Genomic DNA, 27,045 nt, shown 5'->3' with positions numbered 1-27,045 from the left:
CCTTTAGCTTTGGCAGGACTGTTGTATTAACATTCATGCCATTAAAGCAAATTTCGTTTCGACCCGACTTCTGTTCTCCATGAGATGGAAGAATCTAGAAAGTTGCGTGGCGCTGTGGAGAGCCCCCAGCTGCAGTAGTGCACGGATCACGCGTAAAATTATTCATCAAGCCAGAGGGAACGATCACCAGCTGTTCACAGCGCGCCGGTCGTAATAGCGACACAACCCATTGTAGGTATCGGAGAGGGGATGGGACGTTGGGGTGAACAGGGACAGGAGCCTGCGGAGCGACCGGGCACAGTACGGTCGGTCAGTGATTGTTCCCTCTGGCTGGATGAAGCACGATCTGCTGGCATTTCCTCTCATCTGGGTTATTCCAGCATACTGTATCTGTTTCTGCTGGACTTTTCCAAAGCTGTTTTTCCAGGTGTGCTGGCCCAAGTACTTAGTGCAGTCTCAGGCAGGATGGGCAGGTACAGACAATTTCCACATGCTGGGGAGGCACTGAATGAAACAAACCAAGGTTTTTACGCAGTGGCTGCTTTCCCTCCCGACTCTCCATGGCGCAAACCATTAAAACACGCAAAACCCTAAATACTCACACCCCCATTGTGGTGACAGCTGCCAAAAAATGTATTTTGTCAAAATAGAGTGCTGTGGATCTTCCTAGCCACTCACAATGGGTGAAGGAACTCAACAAGTGTATGAAATTAGAGAAGATCACATATAATGTAAGAGGTAAGATGCAGAGCAACATGGCAAGCCTGGATTCACTTTTTAGAAACATTGTCCAGTGAATCTGCACTCTTCCACTTTTTTATTTTAGTAATTTCTTTTTTTCTTCTATAAAACTTAAAAAGGTCAATAAAAACAACGTTGTTTCTCAATCTAAGAGTTTTTTTTAAGAACAGTGGAATCTTATGCGGCATTCGCACCAAACGCAAATTTAATCCACGCGACGTTGGACAACTGCTGAGTGTTCACGTACAACGCGATAACGCGAATAAACCAGGAATAAACACAACTCACCATTACTACAGCTGTATTAACCCAAAGTAACCATTTTGCTGTGATTAAATAGCAATAAAGGGTCAAACTGATGCTGAAATAACTACAGTATGATGCAGATTTGTTAAACATATGATTTCATGCTTTGTCAGGTCTGTCAGCAGGACAACAACTTCTAAAATGTTTGTTTTCTGAATGGAGTTCGGATCGATCAGTGCTACGCTACACTAACTTGGTCACAGTAAAGTACAACGATAGCTGGAATAAAGTTACATACACATGTTTTCTGAACTCACCATGTAGTTCAACCTCCTCGCTTTCTTTTCTCCCAGCAATGTCCAGCTTTGTCCGTTTTTTATATAATTATGAAGTAGTGCCGAACGACGCTAACGACACTGGAACCACAGTGTCCCTGATGGGGTCGACGATCTAGTTAGATTGACTGTTCATATTAAAACATTGATCCAGGTCGTAGTTATCATCTGAAGAATACCACAGTTGTGCTACTTTTTGTTGGTTCAAAGGTAGGGCTGAACAATTTAGAAAAAACATCTATTTGCCTGACTGACAAGGCAAGTTTATTTGTATAGCACATTTCAACAACAAGGTAATTCAAAGTGCTTTACATAAAACATAAAAGCAACAGGGAAATATAAAAAAATTTAAAAAAACGTTTAAAAGCAACATAGGGAAATTGAAGTTACAGTGCAGTGTACAATCAGGGTTAAAAGAGTAAAATGGAAAATAAAAACAGGCTGAGGGGTTGAGCAAATAACTGAGTTACAATTATTTTGAAAAGAGAATAAACAGAGAAGTACACTTCATCTACTCTCTCTGACATTGCGATATGATTTGCGATATTGGAGGGTGATATTATTTTTACATAATTGTTCTCATTTTCATTGAAAAGCATATTAAAATGCATTATGGTGTCATTTCTTGCAGGGATCTGTACCAAACAAAGAGGTTTAAACATCTTCAAACTTACCGTGCGGACAGAGATCAATCTTCTCATCTAACGCTCGGCAAGAAAGCAAATAAGCATATTTCCAAAAATGTTAGAAAGAGTTTAGAATGCCTATTTAATTATGACTTGAGCGTTAATAAAACATTTTTACCAAACTTAGATGAGTAAGCCACAAATCACCAATAGTAGATAATCATTTCCAAGTCGAATAAAAACATTTGTTAATGTTCAAATGATACTGAAGAAGAGCCACATACACACCACGAGTCTGTATTCACGACCATCAAACACTGAAGCTATTCATCAGCACTGATGTAGCACAGCACAGCCTCACAGCCAGCGTGACACCCACTGGGAGAAAATTAGGGTCCCACGCCACCATTAGAGCGGGCTTTAAAACAAATACCAAAGAGCTTAATGATGTCCCACTGTCTCTCTTTTTTATTATTATAATGCAAAACACAATGAAGTCTGTGTGTGTTTGGATATCAGGGGGAGGGGAGGGGTGTCATCTTTTTCTGTCCTGTTTCTCTTTATGAACTGGAGAATTTGTTTACGTGTTAATAATATGTTTAAATACCTGTGTTTAGTTTATGACATATTAACGTATGTAATGCGTGTGTGTGTTGTTTTCCTTATGAACAGTGTGTCTCTGTGCTGCCGGGGGCTTGTGTGTGGTTCTAGAGGGAGGGGCCCGTGTTTACTTGCAGCTGATACTCTTACACACATGCACATAGACTACAGCTACACATAGACTACACACAAAGAGACACACACCGTGGTCTGTGTGCTCTGTCTGAGGAAAAAATGTTTATATTAGTTGGGGGTTTGATGGGAGTTGAGTGTTTTGGTTGGGGGGGTGGGTTCAAGGCATTCCTACACTCGGTTTTGCCAAGTAGAGCTGGAAATATGAGCTGCCCTGGTGGGAAGTCATCTTGTTTCCTACAAAACCCAGCATGCTCTCTGATTCGCAGAGGTTTATGGATGTGGAAACATTATTTACCTTGCTAGTCAGAGTTTTCATTGGCACGGTCATTAGTATCAGATCAACAGCAGAAGAACGCAAAGGTTGATCACTAGCTGATTTCCAGGAAATGTCTTCACTGGGAGCTATTTCGTAAATCTCATCTTTTAACTTTCCCCCGACTCACTTTTGTCTGTTTGTGGAAATGAAACCATCGTGCCAGACTATCGGCGCTACTTTGGGACACTCAGGAAACTGTACAGTCTCACCAGGTCACCAGATTTGTACTGGAGCAAAGTCAGCATGTATTTGACTTCACTGACTTTATAGGGTCAACTAAGAATTATTTTAATTTTCAGTTCAGCCATCTTCTCTTTCAGTTGAGTGAGTCTGTTAAATGTCAGAAAATAGTGAAAATGTCCCTCACAAATGTTTTCAAATAGCTTGTTTTGTCTAACTGTGCAAAACCCTAACATATTGAGATAACGGTGACATGAAACTAAGAAAAGCAGAAAATCCCCACATTTGAGATGCTGGAAACTAGGGCTGAAACGATTTATTGATGTTGACTCAGCTAACTGATTAATTGAGTTATCTTAGTTTTTCTACAGTTCATAAGCTTTAAACACAACAGTGACTTATTACTGGGGCTGTGCAAATGATCACATTTTATTTTCAAATATGATTTTGGGTGCCTTCGATTACAAAAACAACATAAAATGATTATTGTGCCGCATTCTGTTTAGCAATCCCGTTTTGTCTTCTGTTCTAAATCCTGTCCTTTACAGCGGTGGCTTTCGACCCTTCCTAAAAGCCCAAACTTCCTCTCAGCCACGCTGTAATGTTTATTTCAGCTTGAGCCGAGATGACCGGGGGTTATCTGCTATAACTTGCTAGTCTCCAGTATTAGCTTAAGCCTATGGCATTTTATACTTGGATGGGTCACAGTGGGGAATTGAACATGGGTATCTCACATCAAAGGCAGGCGTCTTATCCATTGCACCATCGCAGATGCAGATCGCAGATACAGAGCAGCATTAGCATTCATAAGGAGTTGTGTTTCTGTCCAATATTTACTCTTCTTTTGGTTCTGTGTTTGGTCTCCAGCGACTCTTGAGAGAAATATCTGGTGGTTTGGATGCTAAATGTTGCACTTTACTTCGCTAGCTAGCATTAACGTTGTCCACTGCTGATGTAAAGGTTGACGAAAAGGTCCTCACAGGCTGAGTGAGCTTAAAGCTATGGCTAAACATGCACTTCCTGTGCTCTTCTTCTATCCCTAATTATCCTAATTATCTTGCATTGATTGCACTTTTTGTTAACTCTTACTTCTTTCCGTAGGTATTGCGTTATATGCTATTAGCTCTTACTAGTATTTATTAGCGCTCTTAGTAGCTCTTAGTCAGTTGTATTGATGCTTGAATTGTTGTTCCTCAAATGTAAGTCGCTTTGGATAAAAGCGTCTGCCAAATGAGTAAATGTAAAGTTACATAAAGTTAAAAGAGAAGATGTTTAATTTAATTAGACACTGGTCTGAAGTCAGTACATCAGAGAACCGTGCTGAGAATGACCTTACAGAGACCACTAAGTGTGTCTGTTGTATTAATGCTAATAAGTTTAATAATATCTATATACACACAGTATATCATGCTTCAGAACCGTAAACAAGTCATCTGATCTGATTCATCATCAGGAAGATTAGAGGCTGATTTGGCCACATCTCTCGTTGTCTTCTAACAGCTAACAAGTGAGCTGAAAGAGTCAAAACAGCTCAGTAGAGAGAAGGTCAATCACATATACATTTGAGCAATTGAGTATGTGAAAATATTGATTATCTTTAACTATGAAATAATGTAAATGAATTTCAACTTCTTTTCTAAAGAGAATATGCTGCAGTAGTGTCACCCAGACACATGTTGGCAACCAATGTGTCAGGATTTATAGCTGAAATTAAAATTTCACAGCGGTACAACTTTTATGCAATGACAATGGCACCATTGCAAATGTAGCAGACATGATCCACTTGTGTTCGTCACTGTGCCTTGTTAAACACTTACCACAGTGGGCAGTTTGGAGTTTCACTGATGTTTCCATTTAGCTAAACGTTGGTGAACAAAGACTTCCATGTTGTTTTGAAATTGGCAGGTTCACATTTGATCGTCTGAAAGTGTGCTATCCTGACCCGAGCCTCCCGACTCTCTGCCGTATTTGTCAGCATTCTTTTTGTTTTTTCTCTCCACCTCAGCCTGTGAAGGTGGGGGGTGATGGCCTCCTTCCTGTGTGAGATGAAAGTGCTTGTTAGGACTGACGGACGAACGGACCATCTCCCCAGTGTGCGGGGACTGTGAGCCTCTTCCAGGAAGGGAAGGGCCGGCCTAATAAATGTATCCTGGCTAGAGATAACGGGGGAAGAGAGTGAGACTGAAAGAGGCAGCGGACGGGACAAAGACAAGTCCTCCACAGAGAGAGAAACTGAAGACAAAGATAATTAAAGGGAAACAGAATCTGAGTATAGAAAGATGTCTGTGCTTGTTCAAATCAATTAAATACCACCAGACTTAACTCAGTGTAGTTTCTCTGAAGCACAAAAACTTTGTGTTATGGTGTGAAAGAAGGGCAGCTGTGCTGGAACCGAGGCTCTCCAAGATGGAAAATTAATTATGTATGTATGACGGCATGGGAACAAAATTTAGGGGAAAAAGGGGAGTGAAAATGTGAGAGAGTGAGAAAACAGGAGGCACAGGTAATGAGAGACAGCAGTTCAGGCCAAAAATAAGCTGAGGATTGCATTCGAGCAGACCAGCACCTCTATAATACTGGCTGTGGCCAAAGCAGGAATTTCCTCTGGTTTCACCACAGCTGAAATGTCTGGACTGAAGTGTGTTTTTGACCCACAGAGCTGCTGCCACTGCAGGCGCCGTCCAAGACGTAAACACACAACCAGGCGTGCGAGTTACCCAGTGGACAGGAAGACAACATGGCCTCCAGCACGCCACCCGGGAGTCCTCTCAGCGGCCTCACGGACAGGACCGGGAGCTTCTTTAAGGTTTGCGACTGACTGGTTGTTCAAAGATCTCAACACATCACTTCCTGTGTGCCAAATGTTTTTCTCTGGGAAAGGCTGACTCAGCACTGTGTGAGTTTTTCCCTGTTCCAAACACAACAAACAGCTCGGTGAATCAGCTGCATCAGGCTGATCCACAAAACCTAGTAACTACACGTCTGTCCAAAAGCTAGTTCAAAATCCAATGAAATATAACAAATTCTATTGTTTTCATTTGTAGTTCACAGAGATCCTCTTACAGTGTAGTTGACGTGAAGTCCTGGATATTAAATGTTCATCTGCAGTTTTCTGTAGTGTCCCAGTAATATTTGTGGTTACAAATACTGATATACTGAATATTCTGCAGGCAAAATATTATGTTGTTTTACTTCCTTATTTAAATTGTTTTCTTTTATCAGTATATGTGGCAGTTATATTTTTTTCAATGTGGTCACAATCCATTTTCCATTTTCAGACTAAAAAATGAGCAGCACTTCTTACTTTTATTTAAAATCTGTCTCACAGTTCACAGCTTTCACCTGGCTGCCTCTTCTTAGTTCATTCAGGTTGTTTGGCAAATCCAGTGTCCTGTGCAGATGAATAAATAAAACCCATTTTCAAGGCTAAAAACGTTTTAGACCAGGATCAACAAACACTGAAAATTGTCTCCCTTTTAATTTCGTTTGCAGTTTTTTCCATCCTTACTAATCCTGTGAAAGTGCTCTCTGTATGTGTCTGTGTGTCAAAACCAAACTCATAGTTTCCTATTGACTCCATCCATGGCTTCAACTGCAGTCCATGCAGAGAATCACTTACCTCTATATACACACACACACACACACACACACACACACACACACACACACACACACACACACACACACACACACACACACACATATATGCACACACCATCTTAAAGGAGCCGAATAAATAAACCATCTTGTGTGTGTCTGTGCATGACATCTGCCTCGCTGCTTCAGTCTGTCCATGTGTTGTGCAGAGTGAAGAAAAGAGTAGAAACAAACCAGATGAATGAAGTGGGGGAGGTTCATAAAAGTCACTGAAACCAGACTTTTTTGCTGAGTGCATTCCTGGATATCAGTAATTCCCTCTAAAAGTCAGCAGTGTGAAATAAGGCCTGCATGGGCGCCACTATTAGATCTCCACAAGGCACTCTGCCCACAGCCAGTCACTGAGCAACTCTTGTGTTCACGGACCTGGATTTATAGCTTAAGAATTTCCCATGTTTTCTCCTCTGGCCCTTTTCCCCCATTTTCATTCATATAATTCACTGCCTGTCTCTTTGTAGAAGGTAGTAACTATCTTTCACCTTCCTTCCATGGCTGGATTAATAACTCTTCATGAGGCCCTGGGGCAAAAATGAGCAGCTGGGTTCCTCACACTCTATCTGCAACCCCTGGCTGCGGTTAATTGTCTTTTTTTTGCTTAGAAAGGTTCCTAACTGAGTGAAATGACCAGGGACTTATAGGTAAGGAAAAGTGCTTTTTTCACAGAGCACCTGTTCGTTGATTGTGAGAACATCCCAAAAGTATGGAAATTCTGTATGATTAGCTTAGCTTAGCTAACCATAAATAAAAATAAGATTACTTCTTTGTCGAATCAATCCAGTTAGGAGGAATCATGAAAAACAAGCATATTGAATTTCTAGTTAACGACCTGTTAACAAAATACAATACTATACCCTGCCACCCCACAACCCCACAGAGCGGGCACAGGGCGTGTACATTTTACAACAACGAAACTTTTTACAAACATTTTACAAATGAAACTAGAGGAAAAGTTGTGATAATGGCGCCAGCCAAACAACTCGATTTTGTCCGGCGTTTAGCCTACACGTTGTTAACGTGTTGTTAATTTGTCATTTTGTGTGCTTCAACTACGGATAAGAGCTCTCTGTGAGTCCACACGGGCTAACGTTACATATCCACACGAAGCATTTCAGAATAAGAGCGTTTTGCCTGTCTGATTTTGCTTATTTGCTTATTTGTTCAGATGTACTTGATTCTTGTGCTTCTACCATGGTTAAGTAGGCTACGCAGATACATTGTTTATTTTTTTTTGTCTCTTTTTACTGTGTTTATTGTTGATGTACGATCGGGAGTCTTCAAAAGGTTTTTTATTTTGACGCGGCTTACCTCAAAAATAGATTATAGATAGACTAATAGAATATTGAACTTTAGCAAAACTTCAATAACAATAATAATTTAAAAAATCACAATATCTGGCAGAAAAATCGCTATTGAATTTTTTCCCTAAATCATGCAGCTCTAGTTTTACCTGAGCTTTAAAGAGCTACAGAGATACCGTGGTAGAATAAGGGAAGTATATACACTGCTGTTCAAAAGCTTGGAATCGTCTGCCAAAAGAACTTGATTCAGTATCAGATGACTGGGAGGAATGGTGTTTCATGCTTTTAGGTTGTGGAACATTGTCTTTAAAAAATAAATGTTATTTTGTATGAAGGGAAAGTAATGTTTTTTACATGCTGTACAATGGTTCAGAGTATATGAACTCACCAGTCAGTGTTAAACGAAATGGGAAGCTTAGCATGAAAATCTGCAGAGAAGAATAACTTTGGTATTTTTTTAAGCTGGGCCTATATTTTGGTGTCGAAATGACTAGTAGGTACAAAAAGGTTTGTAATTTGTGCAGTAGATTGCTTCAGCCAGCAGCCACACAATATGACTGTTAAACCAGGTGTCTGACAACCTCATGGACAGGATCCCTACCAGTGACTCCCGGTCACATCCTTTGTTTGTAACAGGAAACAGAAGTCTCGCTCAAGGACAAGTCTTGCTCTGAAATCTGGGGGGAGGGAGATGAACGAAGGAGAGGAGTTTGCTGTGTACATGGAGGAACTGCTTGCAAGATTTTATTACTCCAACAAACAACAAACTCCTCTCTCCAACTCTGACTCACGTTTCCACCATCGTCTTCCTGCAACAACGCTCTCGCAAAGAGCCATCTACTGCACGGATTGCAAAACCTTCATTTTGACACCAAAATATGTGAAAGTAGGGCCCAGGTTTAAAAACACCAGAATTATCCTTTAAATAGGAACCGATTCCTGTTTCAGTGTAAAGTGTGCAATAATGCCTATAAGCAGTTGACATTAATAGTTAACAGTTTAGAGAATATTATAGACAAAGCGAAACGGACAGAAGGACGAGAGAAAAGGATGCAAATACAAATCAGTCTACTAATTCAGCACCACCACAGACAGCCAGCACAGTTAGGCTGCTGGTATTTCAGAGCCATGGTTGGGGCCGTAGACTCTAACTTGCACAAACCTCAGTCAAATTAAGGACTAACATATTCAGCTCACAAGCCTTCCGCCCCTGCTCTCTCTCTGCTACTAAGAGATGGCGGTGGGGGGTGGGGTAAGTTAACAAGGGGTCATTTTGCTAACAGGTGGGATGGCATCTCCCCTCATCCCCCCCCCCCTCTAATCGCACAGGCACAATTAACAGGCATGTTGCTTTAGCAGAGTTATTCTTAAAACTTCAAAATAGAAATAGAAGTTTAGTCCAGGGTTAGCACTATTGGAACTGGGTCACAGAATATTAGCCAAACATAATATGGACTGACAAATCACAATCCAACCACTGAGTAGACTACAGAAGGCCCAAAGAAAAATGGGTTCCAAAAATATTCAGAGACTAATTGCACCGTTGTGGTTCAGTAATGATCTAGGGGCACTTATGCTTTTCTGGACTGGAAAACAAAGTCTAATTTGAAAGGTTTTTTAAGGGGAAACGGGATTCTCCTGTCATGCAACACTGAAAAAACATTGACTGAACGAAAGTTTTAAGTAATTTAAAATGTAAAATAATACATTTGGTGTCTGAATTATACAGTTTTATCTATGTTGCAAATAGCTATTATTAACAAGTGATACCAAACGTTGGAAGCACAGTGTGTATGTGCACACAGTTTCCTGCTGAACGTGTGACGTTTCAATCTAGTCACCTGGTGAACGAAAGAAATTTATTCATCATAAATGTAATGCGCCATACTGTATGTGGTCAGGCTGGTTCATCACGTACAACTAGTAATGTCAGTTTCTCAGTTGACTAATGAAACTATGTAAATACCGCATCCTCATTTCCACATCCTTTTTATTTCATATATATTAAGTAAAGTTATTTAAATAACTTCATGGTGAAGCTACTGTAGTATCCTTAGTTGAATAAAGTTCATGAGTTTGTTGTACTACACTTTCTTTAACAACCAAATGGTGAAGAAATGCTGCATAGTAATTCGATTAAACCTAAATTAATTTGGGATTTTTCAACGTGTAAGCACAAAACTGAAATTATGAAGTACCTAAAAGTAGATTTTTGATGCAAGGACACCTAAAGATAAGGTAAAAAAGCAGGACAGTCGATACTATGCTTCACTGTGCATATTCTCAGACAAATGTTTTAATTTAACAAATTAATGACATAATTACATAACAGTAGACACACAGTTTACCTGGTTGGTAATCCAATCTGGGCTCTGTCCCCTGAACCTGACTCGTGGAAGTCCAGCTGCTTAAATTTCACTGTAAAACGTTTTGTTCAGAATGGTACAATGAAGTTATCACTTCGTAACCCAAACCTATTCTCTGACATAGCTTGTGTGATCCTTCTTGGTTGCTTGAGGGGGCTGAAAGGAGAGAATGTTTCAAATGTTTCCTTCTCTGGGATGCAACCATAGTCTAGCAGTACTAGTTCAGGAGTTTAAACGGACACGTCTGTAGCATCTGGTTATAGGATTCTCACAGCTTTTCACAGGAAACATGACGCCTTGCTGTGTGCGAGCGCTGGCTGTTCCTCCAATACAGATATCCCTGTCTTCACTAAGGTTCAAATTGAGCATCCCCAGTCTGTGTTTGAACTGTCTGTGTGTTAGCTGCAGTGTTACTGGAGCGCTAACTTGTCAACTCATGTTTTATAATAAAGTTTTGACCTGAGACAAAGCCGGGGGAGTGTGAGGCTTTAACAGAGCTGGCTCCGCTTAGTCCTGCGAGGGGGGGGGAATTAGAGGGGACTGTGGTGACTGTGGTCTGGCCCGAAGCCCAGCCGGTCAGAGGAAAGTTTGGGAAAGTATGCCTCCTACTGGTTGAAATGTATACTGGAAGCAGAAACTCTTCTTTAAATGATATTGTGCTTTGTGGCCAGATGCCTCAATGAAATACGTAAATGGTCCATGGAAGCCATCTTGTTTGAACTGTTTGACACAGATAATCAGTGTAAAGCACCAGAATTTCAACATCTGCTCAGATATGTTTGAGGCTCTGAATCCCTGGGAGTGCTCTAAAATGTGGAATGCAGGAATGTGGACACGGGTTGAAAAAACCCGGGGGGGGGGGTGATCAAGGCGAATGGGCAGCCAACCACGCAAGTGTTTTTTAAGTAGGAGTAAAACACCTTCCATATCTGTGTTATCACGATCTGATGACCAGAATAGTAGTGGGCTAAAACTAAATACAACTCTTATATCAGTTGACCTGAAAATAGTCCTTCGTGACATGGGAGATGCGATCTTACAAGCCTTCCTGCCCAGATGTATCCAGTTGTTTACACGCTGTTTGCTATGGAAATTGCTTTTTCAGTTGGGACACATTGCGCAAAGTCTTGTGTGCTTCTCTGCAGGACATCTTTGGAACATTTTTCGGCTCACTCTGGATGCTTATGGGGGCCTTTTTTGTTTTTTTGGACAACTCTTTGTCGCCATGTTTCCTGCCTATAGTAAATCTGGTCAACACAGGAAAAATGACTAATTGTTTCCCTGCCCTTTGTCCTAGATGTGACCAGCGCAGCTCATCCGTTTGAGCAATACTGTTGGTTTCGTTTACTCCTGCCCCCTCCCTCTTATCTTTCCTCATCAGTCAAAGCCTCTCATTCTATATTCTTCCAGCTGATTGACACATTTGCGTTGGAGATTGGGGAGCTGAAGAAAGAGATGGGCCAGACCTCTCCAACAGTTGCCAAGGAGCCTATAAAGCTACAGGGGTAAGACTGTTTTCCACAAATCTTCTTACCCCCTTGTTCAAAACTTGACTACTCAATATCACTAGTTTTGTTATTAATTTCAGATAATATCTTGAAATGTTATCTTGACGATGCAGGTCATGTATTGCCATCAGCGTGTTCTGCATTGTTTTGCATTATGCTAAATCTGATTTCCTTCAACATTTGTAGATGCTATGACACGTTGATGCTCATTTTCACCAGCAGGTGGCAAAAGTGCTTCACTCTCTGTCTTTCTCTGTGTGTGTGTCTCTCTCTCTCTCTCTCTCTCTGCCAGGCTGGAGAGTGAAGTGAGTGGTGTTTATCTGCAGTCCCCTCACTGTAGTGGGGTGGGGGGTGAAAGGGATTCTGGGTACGACTCCCTGCGGAGGAGGATGAGCGTCTTGGACAGGCTGACTCAAACCCACCCGGTGTGGCTGCTGCTAGCAGTCAGTGAAGAGGAGGCCAGTCGCATTCTGCTCAAACAGCCGCCAGGGGTGAGGGGTTACCATCCTGGGATACAAATGTTTAACGTGTGTCCTTTGAATACTGTATTATATTTCATGGCTTCTTACTCTGTGGTGCAGGTGTTCCTAGTCAGGAAGTCAGCCACTCTGCAAAGAAAGGTTCTGTCTATGCGTCTGAAGGAGGATCAATCTGGGGCTCCCATCAGCCACTTCCCTGTTAGAGAGAGCCAGTACAGTAAGATTTGTTTTATCTATACCTGGAGTGCTGGGTGGGTGGAGATAATCACATTAGGATATAAGTATTAAGATACTGTCCGATAGATCAATCGTGAATATTGATTCCAAAATGATTTGAAATGAAAAAAATTCATTGGCAGTTTTGCATAGTGCTGTGGTCTGGTACTGAACAGAATAGGCTAAATAAGAACATTTTAGTTAGCCATGTATTTTCGAAGAAGGTAAATCCATGTTGACTCACAAGTTAATAATAATAATAATAGTCTAAGTGATAGGTAAGATGGTCTTTCAGTTTCCTTTGGTCTGCAGAATATTATTTTGTTGAACCACAGTCCCTGCGGTCACACTGTACTCTGGGTCACAGAGATCAGGATGTCATTTCCCGTCTGCCTCCACATACTGTGTACAAAGATAAACCAAAACGCAAAAGAGAAGTGTGTGTGAGTGGCCCACTCGTTCAGTAAATGTCTAGCGCCAACTGTGACTGCATTTTGTTATGGTCACATGATTGGTTGCACTGTTACCTGACACTGAATGTGGGACTTGAGTCAGGTTTGGCCTTAAGATGTGGGTCAGCTTCTTCTCAGTTGGCTTCTCATACAGCACAGTCTGCTATATTAAGTTAGCCTTGTGCATAAACAGTTTGAACGGTTTTATTAAAAATATACAAATTACCCATCCTTCTTAAATCACGTTTTTCATTAGCGTGCGCATTGTTTGTGTAAATATTACATTTGGAAGGTTAAATGATATCTTTATATTTGGCTGTATGTAGAAACTAAAAACTGAAAGACTGCAGCAAACGCATATCAGAGAGCCTAGAGTCTACAACATAAAGCAAGGGTATTGGTACTGTACAGTAAAGAGCATTGTAGGAATAACTTGATGGGTTTAAACCAGGGGCAGACTTGGACAACTGTAGCCACACCAGCCCACATTACCACGCATCCCCACTCACGAACACACGCGTTCACTACTTCTATTTGTGCAGAGATGTTGATATAATATAAGCAGTACCGTGTGTAACAGATTTGTAACATTAAATGTATGTGACTGGCTAACAAGGCTTAATAGTCTTTAAAGAGCACATGTTTATAGCAAATTTACCCAGTTAAAAACAACAGATCTCTCCATCTGAGTATGTTGTACCGTCTGTCTGCTGTCTGTCTGCTGTTGCTGTCATTCTCTACTGCAGAGTTCATTACAAACCCAAAGTACATTTGTGTGTCACTGTTTTCTTCCCACCACTACTTTTGACTGAATGTCCCAATTTGAGTAACCTCTGATCGGGTCGGTCAGCCCATCTTGGGACCATGCTGGCCATTGCTAACTGGGCGAAATTCTTATTATTCATTATTATTATTATTATTATTAGTAGTAGTAGTAGTAGTAGTAGTAGTAGTAGTAGTATACCACAGTGAACTTGTGAAAAGCAATATAACCCCGTCTTATGCACTGTTAACCTGTAAAAAAAAAAAAAGTTTATGCATGTTCAGAATGACAGTATATGTCTATTTCTAGTAGCTTAGGTTATTTCTTATTTAACATTTTTAATTCTATTTCATTCTCCACCTTTATTTTAATGTTTACTCACTAGCCCACTTGAATCTGCTCTCTTTCCCTTCAGTTCTCATTTCCCCACACTTGCACACACCTACACCTCTGCTGCAAACACAGCGTCTTGCCCGGCCACTTTCTGTTTCTCTCTTCCTGTATTTGTGTGCTGTGTTTACGTTCTCCGACAGCAGCGGGGTAGGTTTTACAAAGTGGCCGAAATCACAGTCGCGATTTCCAGCCGCATTTCTATTTTCAGCCGCATGCGGAGGAAGCTTGTTAATGAGGAAGCCTATCGAAACTGAAACCATTGCTGCAGGTTACCGAGTGACATTTGCACTGGTGTGTTCCCTGTTCTTTACCCGGTGCTTGTAAAATATCTGCCGTGTCGGAGTCTTATAACCTAATAGATGGCTCTCTGTGTTTCTCTACAAAAGGCTGAAATAGGTCACCAAATATACTTGACTGTGACGTGACTGTTAATATTCTTGGGCTGCCCGCCCAAGTAAAGCCTATGTGGGCGAAACACTGACTATTATTAATCTGACTGGCCCACCCCAAAACAAATGGTCAGGCCCATTCTGGCAATCCGCTGCTGGTTTAAACCCTGGTACTAATCTTTGAACCAAAGTTACTGGCAATCCATGAACAGTATTTTTCTCATTTGTTATTTACATTTATTTATTTAGCTGACGCTTTTATCCAAAGCGGCTTACAATTGCTCTATATGTCAGAGGCACGCCTCTGAAGCAACTAGGAGTTAAGTGTCTTGCTCAGGGACACAATGGTGTCCCACAGTGGATTTAAACCCGGGTCTCTCACACCAAAGGCATGTGCCTCTAATAGCTATCCCTGTCTTCACTAGGGTCCATATTAAGCATCCCCACTCTGTATTTGAACTGTCCACTTGTCAGTTCTCCAGTAACACTGTAGCTAACTTGTCAACTTGCGTTGTATAAAAAAGTTTTGACCTGACACAAAGCTGGGGGAGTCTCAGGCTTTAACAGACATAGTTCTGCTTAGTCCTTTGGCACAGGTTACAAAGACGTAAAGCTTCCTTGTCAAGAATTAAATGCTGGCAAAGCTGGACATAATGGACAGAACAAATGTTCCAAATGCAAATCTAAGCAACTACATCTAAGTGAGTTTCAGTCTATCAGTTGGGATTTAATCTCTATATTTCCTTTTGCAGCCTTTTCTCTTGAGGGATCTGGGATCAGCTTTGCAGATCTGTTCCGCCTGGTGGCTTTCTACTGTATTAGCAGGTAAACAACCAAAGTATGTTTTTCTGTCCACCCATCTGTGTTTTGCTCCGTGATGAGAGTGTGATTCGAGGATGGAAACACCGTGGATGAAAATAATGTTTGTTGAGTAAGCAGTCAGTTCTGAGTGCCCGAGGCTCTCACTTCTTGTTTTAGCTCGTGCCAGCTCGGGAGACCCAGACAGACACTGGACTTAAAACAACAGACACAGGAAATAGAGGGAATTTGTGCTGCAAGCAACACTGGATTCAACTAGCACATCAGACAGGCCTCCTAAAATTTTACAAATGTAGATTAGATTTTTTGAGCTGAACATTCTCAATCCCAACATGTCTGTTTAAGTCTGGAGTTCCATATCTTATGGCTTTGTAATGGAAACAAAGGGTTTGTCAGCATGTTTGTATTAATGATGACGGAAACTGTTTTCACTTCTTTGTATGTCAGTGTTTGGATTTTGCTTTGCCAACCAAACTTTTATTATCCCTTTTATTTGGGGGCATCACTGTCAAATAAGGACAGTTATAACCCCGATCATAAAGCAATGAACATTGAACTGCATTGATGAGACCGAATCACTAACTTGCTATTGTCAAGTACATTAAAGGTACACAGATAGATCAGCATTTTAAGTTTCAGAACTCAACTCAGAGGCATTTCATTTGATTACCGGAGCTCCTTCTTTGCTTCATGTTTTAATATTTTCTTATATTTGTTGTATTTATTTTCTGTGGCATTGTCTTTTCACTGATCTAGGGATGTCCTGCCTTCCACACTCAAACTCCCAGAGGCCATTGCATCTGCTAAGACACAGAAAGACCTGGAGGAGGTCGCTCAGCTTGGTGCAGGTAGCCTCATTACTTTATTGAAAATCTGTATTAACACACGTCTTAAATTATCATAGTGGTGGTTTTGCAAGTTTTACAGCCTGCTCTGTTGTTTGCTTACTTACAAATATGTGCAATGTGCCAGGTTCGTGCATGATATGAAATGAAGTTATGTTTACATGTGCAGAGACGATTGTATTATTTGAAAGGGAGGAGTGTCAGTGGGGGACCCGGGCCTTGTTAATGAGGCCAGCTGAGAACTGGGAGGGGGGCTTGAGGTGGAGAAATAGCAACAACAAACAAACACAAACAAAAAAACAACACACGACAACACAATGCCGACTGAACGCAAAATGTGGAACCCGCGGAAGAGCAGCGCCCAGACCGACCGCGGCGCGCACACAACAGAGACCAGCGTCATCCCACCACCGCAGAGCGCACAACCAAACCGCCACACAATCATCAACATCAATGCACAAGTGACGAGCCCAACCCACACATTGTACGAGCACGGCGACACCCAATGCCTGGCAGCCCCCCGTGTATCCTGCGCGCGAGGTCAAGCGAGCGAGCAGACGGCAGAACACAACGCGGAAAGCCAGCGGAGAAAAGAACAAGCAGCAAGTCCCAGGCCGGCAGCAAACGCGCCATGCAGGCCACCGTGAACCCACCAATAAAAGTCCGCCTCCCCCCAGCCGCCGGAATAATGAAATCTGCCCGCGCCAGCAAACATTCCCCATGCACAGCACGCCCCCAGGCTGCCGTGCAACGCCGGCCAAACCAGCAACGAGGCAAAATCAACTAGCCCAGCTGCACGTCGCCACCAACCCACCCACCCGTCAAGGGCTGATTAATTCCAGGCACAAGCCCAGAATAAACTGGAGCACAGCCCTGCACCCTCACTGCACATCCCGAAAACTAACTTTATACTTCAGTCTCCAGAGGAGTCCGACAGCCGGCTGACAGAGAAATGAGGAAGCATGGATCTGGCCAACAAAGCAAACCAGGGACGCAAACCGGTCCCTCCAAGCCAACGAGGAAATTCCTCCCCCGGACTGCAACGCACAAACTAATGCCCAGCAGCCATCCAGAGACCCTGCACAGAAAAGAAAAATGCATCAAGATGCATCGACAATCGCCCTACAATCCCATCGCAGCCCTCCGAACCGCAACCGGACTGATCTGCGCCGCGCCCAGAGACCCCCACCCCCAGTAGCCAGGGCACACCGCGACCCACCAAAGCGTAAAGGACCCCAGACCACAAGTCCCGGGGAGAGCTGCGCCCCGCCCCGATGGAGAACAGCAGAGAGCCGAACTGGGGAGCTCCCCGCTGCCAGGGAGCGATAACGTGGGAGCCCCCCCCCCCAGTCAGCTGTCCCTAAGGAAGAGGGCCAAAACCCACCCCGACAACACCGGCCATGTGCCCCAGGGACTCCCGAATGCCCCCCCCCTGTGAAAGCCGGCAGGGGGGAAGCAGCGGGAACCCCACCCCTGCCGAAGAGGGCCCTGGCTGGGAGAGGAGACAACGGGCCCCCAGTCCCAGGGACACACCATCCGCCCCAGAAATGAGCAAGAGTCCACAGACCCCCAGATCCAGAGTGGGCCACACACCATTATTGATTTCAAAGTAGCAACTTACTTGAGGGTAGTTGCCCAGTAATTAATTGTAGATAAATACAAATAAAGAAGGTGTAACAAACAGCACTAACATCTTAGATCTTGCATCTTCTTTGGTTTTGGCAAAGTTAAGTCTTCACTTGATTGTCACAGACAATATGTCCACTGTAATAAAAAGTAGCCTGTAGATTTGGACCAGAATTTCACAGGTATGCTGAAGTTTTTTAGATACAGATAGAGATACAGTCAGTTTCCATTTCAGGCTTACAGGTACTTGTATTCCTCAATAACCTAAACTTCTGTCCTGGCCTTGTAGTCCCAGGTTGAGAGCTGACTGGAGATTCTGGCCTGACTGGGTGTTTAATCTTTCAAGTAGTTATTGTCCTGGCATTACTCCTCTTATGAGCCTCTTTCCACTTTTTTCATTGGGCACACTGCTCTCACACTGCAATCATTTTGCCTTTTCTTCTTCTGTTGTTTCTACGTCTTTCCACCACTTAAATTTCTGCTGTCACCTCTGTTCATCAGCATCCCGCCTGGCATGATAACTTTTCTGCAGCACTCAGTGGTGTGCATGAAGTCTGTAGAAATCAATAAAAAAATTGAAATGCACACTAACCTATTAAAATTAACATGACAAACCTAGTAATATAAATTAAGAAAGAAAACGCTGAAATGAATTGGTCTACCCATGGTGTTAGCAAACGACTTGGTGATGTCATTCCCGCTGTGTCATGTGACTCACTGTTTTATCAGTTCCTCTGCCAGGCTAAATAGGTTTCTGTAACAGAGTTGCGCCCATGTTGTAGGACACAACTTCTGTGCATATTTACTACTTTTTAAAATTTGCCGATGTTTGAATTTTTTTAATAAGTGCAAGAGACAAATATCAACAAAATCACACTTTAACTGTTATATTTGACATCCAAATTAGTCATCAAGAAGGTGGGACATGAGAAAAATGCTATTTTATGGGGTGCTTGGGGGCTATTTGGTATTTTAAATAATATTTTTGAGCCACTTATTTACAGTTTGTCTTGGGATTTAATTTACACCACAAGTGCATGTTTTAGTATTTTGCACATGGATTATTAGAAATGTAATGGGTGGGACAGAAAATGTCCTCCAATACTGGAATGTCTCTGGTGCACATTGAACAGTGGTCTGCTAATCAGCCTTTTTAATTATTAAAAAAATCCACGCTTCCATATTTGTCTTATAGGGTTGATTTCCTAACAACATACTGTAGCTTAAGAATGTGATGTTTCTGTTAGTGGACTATTTGGAAATACTGACCTATCCTTCTGTTTATTGGTAAAGTTCCTTTCCTGCCTTTGTGTGTTTTCCTGCCTGTTTGATTGTCTGCCCCACCCTGATTTATTATTATTGTTATCTTCTCTTCACTTGTGTATTTAGTCTGTGTGTTCCTTTGTCTCAGTGCCAGTTCATCCTCATCCTTACCTTGTATTTGTTCTCTTCACGTCTGGATCTTTTCTTTATCTTCTTGGACCTTAGATTTTGGATTTTTTGCCTGCTCCCTGATTTGAACTGCCTTGGGTTTTGACCTTTGCCTGCCTCACCATCCCCATTATCCTCTTGTACTCTGACTTGTGCCGTTAAATAATTGAACTGCACCTTCTTTGCCTCTGAGTCTGCATATTGGTCCAACTCCTCATGTTCCCTGTTATCATGCTTGCTAACTGTGACACTTTAACAGTAAATGTCAGCATGACTTTGAACTTTCCACCAAGGGAAAACCTTTTTAAACCATCTCTTCTCTCAGATGTGTTACTGTTTTTAATAAGGTTACTGAACAACAATGCCAGAACTTTGACATAAAGAGAAAGTATGAAAATGTATGACAAAGGCATTTGCATAGTAAACGCTCAATGTGTACACAAGTTGGTTTTCATACTGTAAAGGTATGAGCTGAAACGAACGGCTGTAAAACATATCGTATGCTTTGGAAAAAGGTTTTTGGATAAAGTTTACAAGATTGAACCTCAACGATAAAACACCAGTAGCCTGTTGTACTTTATTACACCACATTGTCTTCAACCTAGCGTTGCCAGGGTGTATGTTACAGCAGGTGTAGCACTCACGGGCAGGCAAATAGAGATAGAACAGCCAGTATTTATTTGCAAAGGTAGTTTTTATTTTTCTTGTTCCATTCACACTGACCATTTACTTCTGGTTTCTGTCAAGTCTGTCAAGTTATTCTAGGCTGAGCTGCTTTGAAATTGCAATGAGTCAGCTTCCTAGGTTGGAAGCCAACGACATAGCTCAGTGCTTAGTGTGGGGGTGAAGGGAGTGGCAAGTGGAAAGATACTGTGGGCTGTGCAGTGTGTAAAAACACACTGCACACAAAATTAAGACATATATGATAACACACAAGGCTTTGAGTATGAGTGCTTCCTAACATGTGAAATAAACAGTGTCATAGCTACTTACAAACATGGTGCTGTGCTAAACGCTGCTAATGTATATGCATGCTGGCATTCCTGTGAATGGAAGTGGGTGTGCATTGCTGTTCAAACAGTTGAACAGCCTCTTTTAGCTAACTTGTGTAGTCATTAAGGAAGACTCCCTTTCTCCCCTCCCCATTTCTATTTAAAGACAGACGGGAGACTGCCTTCTTTTATGTTGTTGAATGTGAGCACGCACATGTGAAACAGAAACACATGTTGGAAAATTGCTTCAAACATTTATGCCAGTGACATTGCAGCTGATTTGCCTTCCCTGAGGCCACGCATGGAGGGTGGTGTTATGCAAGAAAGGCATGTTTTTAGCATTAGGCACATTTTACTTATGAACTGCTGTTGTTGATCATACAAATTCTGTCAATGATGGATATTTCTCGTGAGGGTAGGATTCAACTGGTATTTGTAGCCAAGCTAACAGCATGACTTCAGTGATCCAGACTGACAATTAGATCCAGACTGACATATCGTAAGGGCATTTTTAGCGCCATCTTCAGGTCAACATTTGAAAATAAAATTTTTTATTTGATTTGTTTACAGAATAACTGCAAAACAAACGACATTCCCATCTGCTTCAGCTGTACTTTGTGTTTACTGCAAATTAGCAAATGTTAGCATGCTTACATGCTATTAAGATTGTGAGCATGCTAAACCTGCACAACGTCAGCAATTTAGCACTGTCATTGTGAGCATGTTAGCATTCAAATGTTAGCATTTACAAAAAAATTTGGATAGATGCCTTTATTTCTATTTCTGTTTATTTCTATTTTCCCCAGCCATATGTAGTAATTATGAGTACTATTTTAGCTGTGAAGGTAATAATGACACTGTGTGTGATGTGTGTGCACAAAGACAGTGAAAAACTTTGGCAACACTGCAAACTTCGCTAAACATCTGAGATTAAGTCAAAATAATAGGATGATGTTATGAAGCGGCAGTTCTGAGCAGGATATTTTTATTATAATCAAAGAATATGACAGTAGTTTGATGTCTTGTCATTATGCAGCTATTATTTTGAATTGGTAAGGCTACAGCCTTCTCCTTATTTCTCTCATAAATACAGAAACGGGAGAGGGGAGGTCACATTAAACTAGAAATAAAATCTGTAAAAAGTATCGGTATCGGAAATACCAGCAAGGATATTACTTGGTATTGGATCGGATAGGAATTAAGTGGTATCGCACATCACTAATTTTAATTCGCTTTTGATGCTATTTGTTTTTAATCCTGTTAAACATGTTGTCTTGTCTGTATAATGCATGATTTTAATTAGGGGGGGATTGGGGGGGTCTGACCCCCCTAGTTAAAGCTTGGACCCCCCCAAAAGAGGCAAAACCAACAGTTCAGACAGGGCTTTCTTACCTGTAATTGTAAATATTACAATATATTTTCCATACACATGCCTTATATTCAAGAATCTTGAAATACGATTTCAGACACCCCTAAAATGAACCTTAGCATTTCCTAACATCGAGGTTAGTTGAACGTCTTGTCTGTCTGCGTCACTCGCAGCGCAGCTGCTCCAGTCCAGTGCATCAGACGCTAATAGAGACGCAGCAGGTTAATGTCAGTAGTTAACTATCTAGCTGCTTTAATACACTTAACTTTCCTACCTTCAGAGATTCGTAATTAGCATTTCTTTCACTTAAAATGAGCTGTCTGCTGAGAGCCCACCCTATCATTTCTACAGACTGATGACATTAGTCAAATAGGCAAGGATATTGTAAGCAATGTAAGATTTTAGTTCACTGATGCCCGTGTCTGTGCTGTACTGGGTTTTCTTTTGGACCCCCCCCCCCCCAGGTTATCACTGTATAATTCGCACCCTGGTTTAATGTAACTTATCAGTACAACAGACTCATGTGCTACTTGATCTGAACTCAAACTGAAATATTGTTTTCACTCATTTTGCAGTTGTTTTGCCCGCCTATCTCAAAGTGCACAATCTCTCCTGTTCCTAGCAGGCTTTTGCTTTGAAAAATCTGCAGAAAGTAGCAAGTTCTGCTGACAGTAACTCGAACAACAACAAAATAGTGACTGGAATTGATTAGTGGAGAAGAACAAGCAGTTGTGTTAAATAAAAACATTACTCAGAGCAGCAGAATGTTGAGTATGACATGACTCAGTTGTTGTACACATTTATCATGTGAGCTTTACTGGCCTTATAAATTACACAACTTTATTGCGTTGGTTATAAACAAAATCTCTTATCTGTCAATTTTTATTTGACTATCACATATAAATATTAACATAAATCAAAGTGAGCAGCACTCCTCTTTTGTGTTTTGTCAGAGTGTCTTATAGTGAGGTCAGTCAGTATTAAATGTGCTATTTGGAGTGAGTTGCCTGCTTCAGTCTTGACTGCGGTGTCAGGTGGTCATTGCTCACATGGACCAGTAAGAATACCATAGGCAGATTTCAGTCTCCAGACACCGAGATATTAAAAGACATATGAAACTGCTTATCAGCTGGACCCTGCTTCTTTAATGCCCCGATAATGTAAGTTAACAATTCCATTTTTAGCCCGAACGAATATTCATAGATATGTTAAAGTGGCGTTATTGGTTGCTTGTTCATTTCAGTTTGGTTTAATCGTGTCACTATATTTCTAACTTCCTATTTATGCTTGGCTACTAGAGCTGAGCATGTTAGAGAGACAGGCGGTGAAGGTGTTAAGGCATTACTGCTCTCATCTCTAAAAAAACAACAATAAAATATAAATTATTATTATTTTAAATAAAGAATATGTGAAGCATGAGCATGAGAACTGTCTTGCCAAATAGCCGAAAACAATGGGAGGATTCAGTGGAAAAGAACGTCACAGTGAGAGTACATGTCCTCCACTGTTATTGGACACTTGCACTGTCAAGACATGTGGAAAATGATATAAATAAGGTTTGTAGATAGAAATAGATTAATCAATAGTAGATAGTATCCTTAAATACTCAGCTAGGGGAGCTACAGGGAAATACAGCAACATGTAGAAGTAAAAGAGGAAAACAGAGGAGGCAGAGGGAGTGGAGGAACGGGAACTGAGTGCTGTGTGGTGTGTTTAGTTCCCTCCCACTCTGTGATTAGCATGGGCGACTCCCTCTTTGTGTCTCTGGTTGTGTGTCAGCCAAGAGGCACAGAGCTGAACTCACCGCACTTCTGCTATCAAGCAAGACGCAACCAAGCAAAATGACAGGCGAGGAGAAAACTTAGGAAATCTTTGAGGAAAGATCTGAACCTTTGGTAAAAAAAAAAACCAGCTGAGTCTTTTCTTTAACTGATCTGTTAAGACTTTTGATCCCAGTTGCTGTCTGAGGAAATTCTCTTTCTGGGAACCTTGAATTGTCCATGGAGATGTATATATCTAACTTAAGGTTAGTTAATGTTTGCCTCTCTGTGTCTGTGTATTACAGGTTTCTGGGACTCTGTCCTGTGCAGTCAGCGTCGCACCTCTCCCCGCCCCTGTCGTCCTCTGAGCCGTACCCTCAGCCCCCAGCGAACGAACAGGAACAGGGAGGTTGAGGGATCTCAGCAGAGATACCCCGGGGCTCAGTGTGACAGCGCGCCCCCGACCCTACGGCCCTGCGCTCCCCCATCTTCCTTTCGTCTGGAGAGAAAACAATCCAGCGGCCCTCTGTGCTTCGTCAACCCATTGTTTCTCCAGACTCACCAGCACCACCACCGCTGTGAGGACGATGTGCCTTCACATGCCGCCAAGTCTAATAACAATGTAGACAATGCGGAGAAAACATCCGTGACGCCATTAAGCAGCAGTCAAGGTAGCGAGCAGCAGGTGGACAAGATTAAACTGAGCGGCAAATCGCGGTCCCCTCCCCCTCGGCCCCCTCCCCCACACTCAATGCCACGCCGGCGCCCTGCCCCACCTCCACCTGGACCTCCAGCAGCTACCACCAGACCCAAGAGCATGCCAGAAGCCATTGCTGTGTCTGTGAGGCAACAGCAGTCCCCCAGCAGACGCCCAGCACCCGCTCGACCATCAATGGGTGCCAAGCATAGCAGCCCATCCAAAACTGTTAGCTCACCAATCCCCGTGCCTTCAAACCCACCACCTCCTAGGCCTAAGAAGCCTGATCTGGAAGCTCACCGCTGCCACATTGCCCTGGATGATGAGACCATCGCCAAGGCTCTGTCCCGTGCCAAGCTTCCACCCTGCAAGCTTTCACCTGCCGTCCCTGCTGATGAAATACTGGACAAAAATGATGGGAGCCCAGAATCCCTTCCTAATGAGAGAGGACGCCAGCGGCTCAGTGACATGAGCATGTCTACTTCTTCTTCTGACTCACTGGAATATTCACAGTCTCCTGGATTCTCTTTGGGCCTGGCCCCTAGCCCATCCCAACACCTTAATCATCCAGTGGAAGATAGTAGTGAAGACGATGAAGATGGGGAAGAAGAGGAAGAGGAAGACTATGGCGTCGGCCTGGAGACGGACCTAGAAATGCGCCTCCGTCCGTCCTTCAAAGCGCGGCGACACAGGGTCGGCGTGAGCCTGAGTGGTGGCTCTTTTGTCCTCCCCAGGGCGCTGAAGGGACGCTTCCGCAAGGTTAGCGGGATGCTCAGCTCCCTCATGACCCCGGAGAGACGGGCGGTGAAAAGGATCGCTGAGCTGTCCAGGGACAAAAGCTCATATTTTGGCTCCCTAGTCCAGGACTACATCAGCTTTGTTCAGGAGAACCGAGGCTGTCACACATCAGGGATGGATTTTCTGCAGACTCTCAGGCAGTTTATGACACAGATGAAGGCTTACCTGCGCCAGAGCTCTGAGCTAGACCCCCCTATAGAGTCGCTCATACCGGAGGACCAGATTGGTAAGTCGGCCAAGAAGATTGGCAATCTTTAAAACCATGAAGTTATATGTTCTCTTGAGATTTGTTGGTTGCAGGGTGGGATCATGTATTCTGATCTGTTAAACATCTGCTTCTGAACGCGTGGGCACATGTGTGGGATGTTTTAGTCATATCCTATCTCTGACAGTATTCACTTCTCTACATGTTTTCCTTCCAGTTTAATTTGAGAAGTAAAACCTTTTTAGTGTTGGCTCAGAAAAGAGAAGATTTACAAAATGACTTCATTCATTGACAACGTTCAGCGAGTGCCCGGGCTTGCCATTGTCTTGGGAATCAAACTACATTTACATTTATTCATTTAGCTGACGCTTTTATCCAAAGCGACTTACAATTGCTCTACATGTCAGAGGTCGCACGCCTCTGGAGCAACAAGGGGTTAAGTGTCTTGCTCAGGGACACAATGGTGGATGTCTCACAGTGGGAGACATCCACCATGTCTCCCACACCAAAGGCAAGCATCTTATCTATGCACCACCACCACCCCAAACTAGTTGAAGTTTTCCATATTAGTCTGCCTCATTACTGGTGTTGAGTTACTGAAATGCCGGTGTGCTGTGCCCCAGTGAGTTATTCTTAGCTTCTGTTCATCGGTATGATCTCACAGCGCAGTTGAGGCTCATTTTGAAAGGCAGAACTTTTACTTTTAAATGTATTTGTATTCGACCTGCATGGTACTGAATGTTTGGTCAGATACGTAGTCTCTAGACTATTTCATTGAGGCAAAATTCTGGTGCGGCTGCTTGTGTTTAGACAACATTTGACATTTGAAAACTTTGGTTTCTTTTGTTACATGAAGTAGCTGTGAAAGTATTGTTGCGGCGTTAGCACTGAAACTCATACTAATTGAGGTCATGATGATTTACAAATAAAGTTTGAAGGCATGAGCAGCCCTATGAAATGGATGTTTCATTCCAGTCAGACTATTCTGGACTTAAGAATTTGCATGAATATGAAAGCATGTCTTTGCACTCATCTCACATCCCTTGTTCATTGTAAACAATAACAGCAAAGCCTTGTTCAGGGACAGAGAAGCGCTCCATTCTGGTTGTGGTAACAGACCACACATACGCACATAAAGCATCTCACGCTAACAAGTGATCTCGTGAAGAAATGTAAATGTTTTTTAAACGGCGACTGTTGAAGTAAGCAAAAGGTTAATAGTTTTGTCTGAGCAGGCAATCCAAACTCTTCTAGAGATCCCACCATGAGAGGAATTTATTTTTTTAGATGATTAGAGGTGTCAGAATAACAGGAATACATTTTCCTGGAAAATCAAAACAAAACTCATAACTACAAGCAGGAGCATGCAGTCTGGCTGACGTCATGCAATTCTACGGAAAATGTTTAAAGAAAGGAGAAGTAGAGTTTAGCTGGTGTCTGTGCTTCTATGAGGAGTGTTTACAGAAAGATTAAAAAGAGTGTGGTTACGTTATGGCTGAAAGTCTGACGTCTTGGGAAAGAAATGTTGAAGTCTCACTCTAAATCTTTTGTGTTTGTAGTAAAAGGGGAGCTAGAAGTCCAACCATTTGAGTATTTGTAGGGACTATGATACTAAATGTTTTGTTTGTTTGGCCAACTATTTATTGTAAAGGGAGGGTGTATGCACTGCAAAAACTAAAATCTAAGGAAGATTAATTATCTTAATTGAAAGCAAAATATATTTGTCTTTTGTCTGACGAGATATTTTTATTATTAGAGAATTTCACTTTCAATTTCACAAGTTTTTTTAGTCCTTAAGTGAAA

The 27,045-nt window shown here is 42.2% G+C and overlaps 1 protein-coding gene across 3 annotated transcripts in view; it reads left to right on the top strand.

Annotated features, from left to right (window-relative positions):
• The window catches only part of LOC123969363 (ras and Rab interactor 2-like), a 41,026-nt gene that overhangs the window by 4,919 nt on the left and 9,062 nt on the right, over positions 1 to 27,045 (top strand). For 2 of the 3 annotated variants that reach the window (XM_046046692.1, XM_046046694.1), the window contains exons 2-8: positions 5,837 to 5,985; positions 11,911 to 12,005; positions 12,301 to 12,499; positions 12,590 to 12,704; positions 15,453 to 15,525; positions 16,270 to 16,367; positions 23,848 to 25,263. In XM_046046692.1, the coding sequence (XP_045902648.1) occupies positions 5,917 to 5,985; positions 11,911 to 12,005; positions 12,301 to 12,499; positions 12,590 to 12,704; positions 15,453 to 15,525; positions 16,270 to 16,367; positions 23,848 to 25,263 (2,065 nt within the window). In that variant the 5' untranslated portion in view covers positions 5,837 to 5,916. The remainder of the gene's footprint in view (positions 1 to 5,836; positions 5,986 to 11,910; positions 12,006 to 12,300; positions 12,500 to 12,589; positions 12,705 to 15,452; positions 15,526 to 16,269; positions 16,368 to 23,847; positions 25,264 to 27,045) is intronic. The other variant, XM_046046693.1, reaches the window with a different exon arrangement.

The sequence above is a fragment of the Micropterus dolomieu genome, linkage group LG04 (assembly GCF_021292245.1).
Source record: "Micropterus dolomieu isolate WLL.071019.BEF.003 ecotype Adirondacks linkage group LG04, ASM2129224v1, whole genome shotgun sequence".
NCBI lineage: Eukaryota > Metazoa > Chordata > Actinopteri > Centrarchiformes > Centrarchidae > Micropterus > Micropterus dolomieu.
This window is presented reverse-complemented; position numbering and strand designations above follow the sequence as displayed.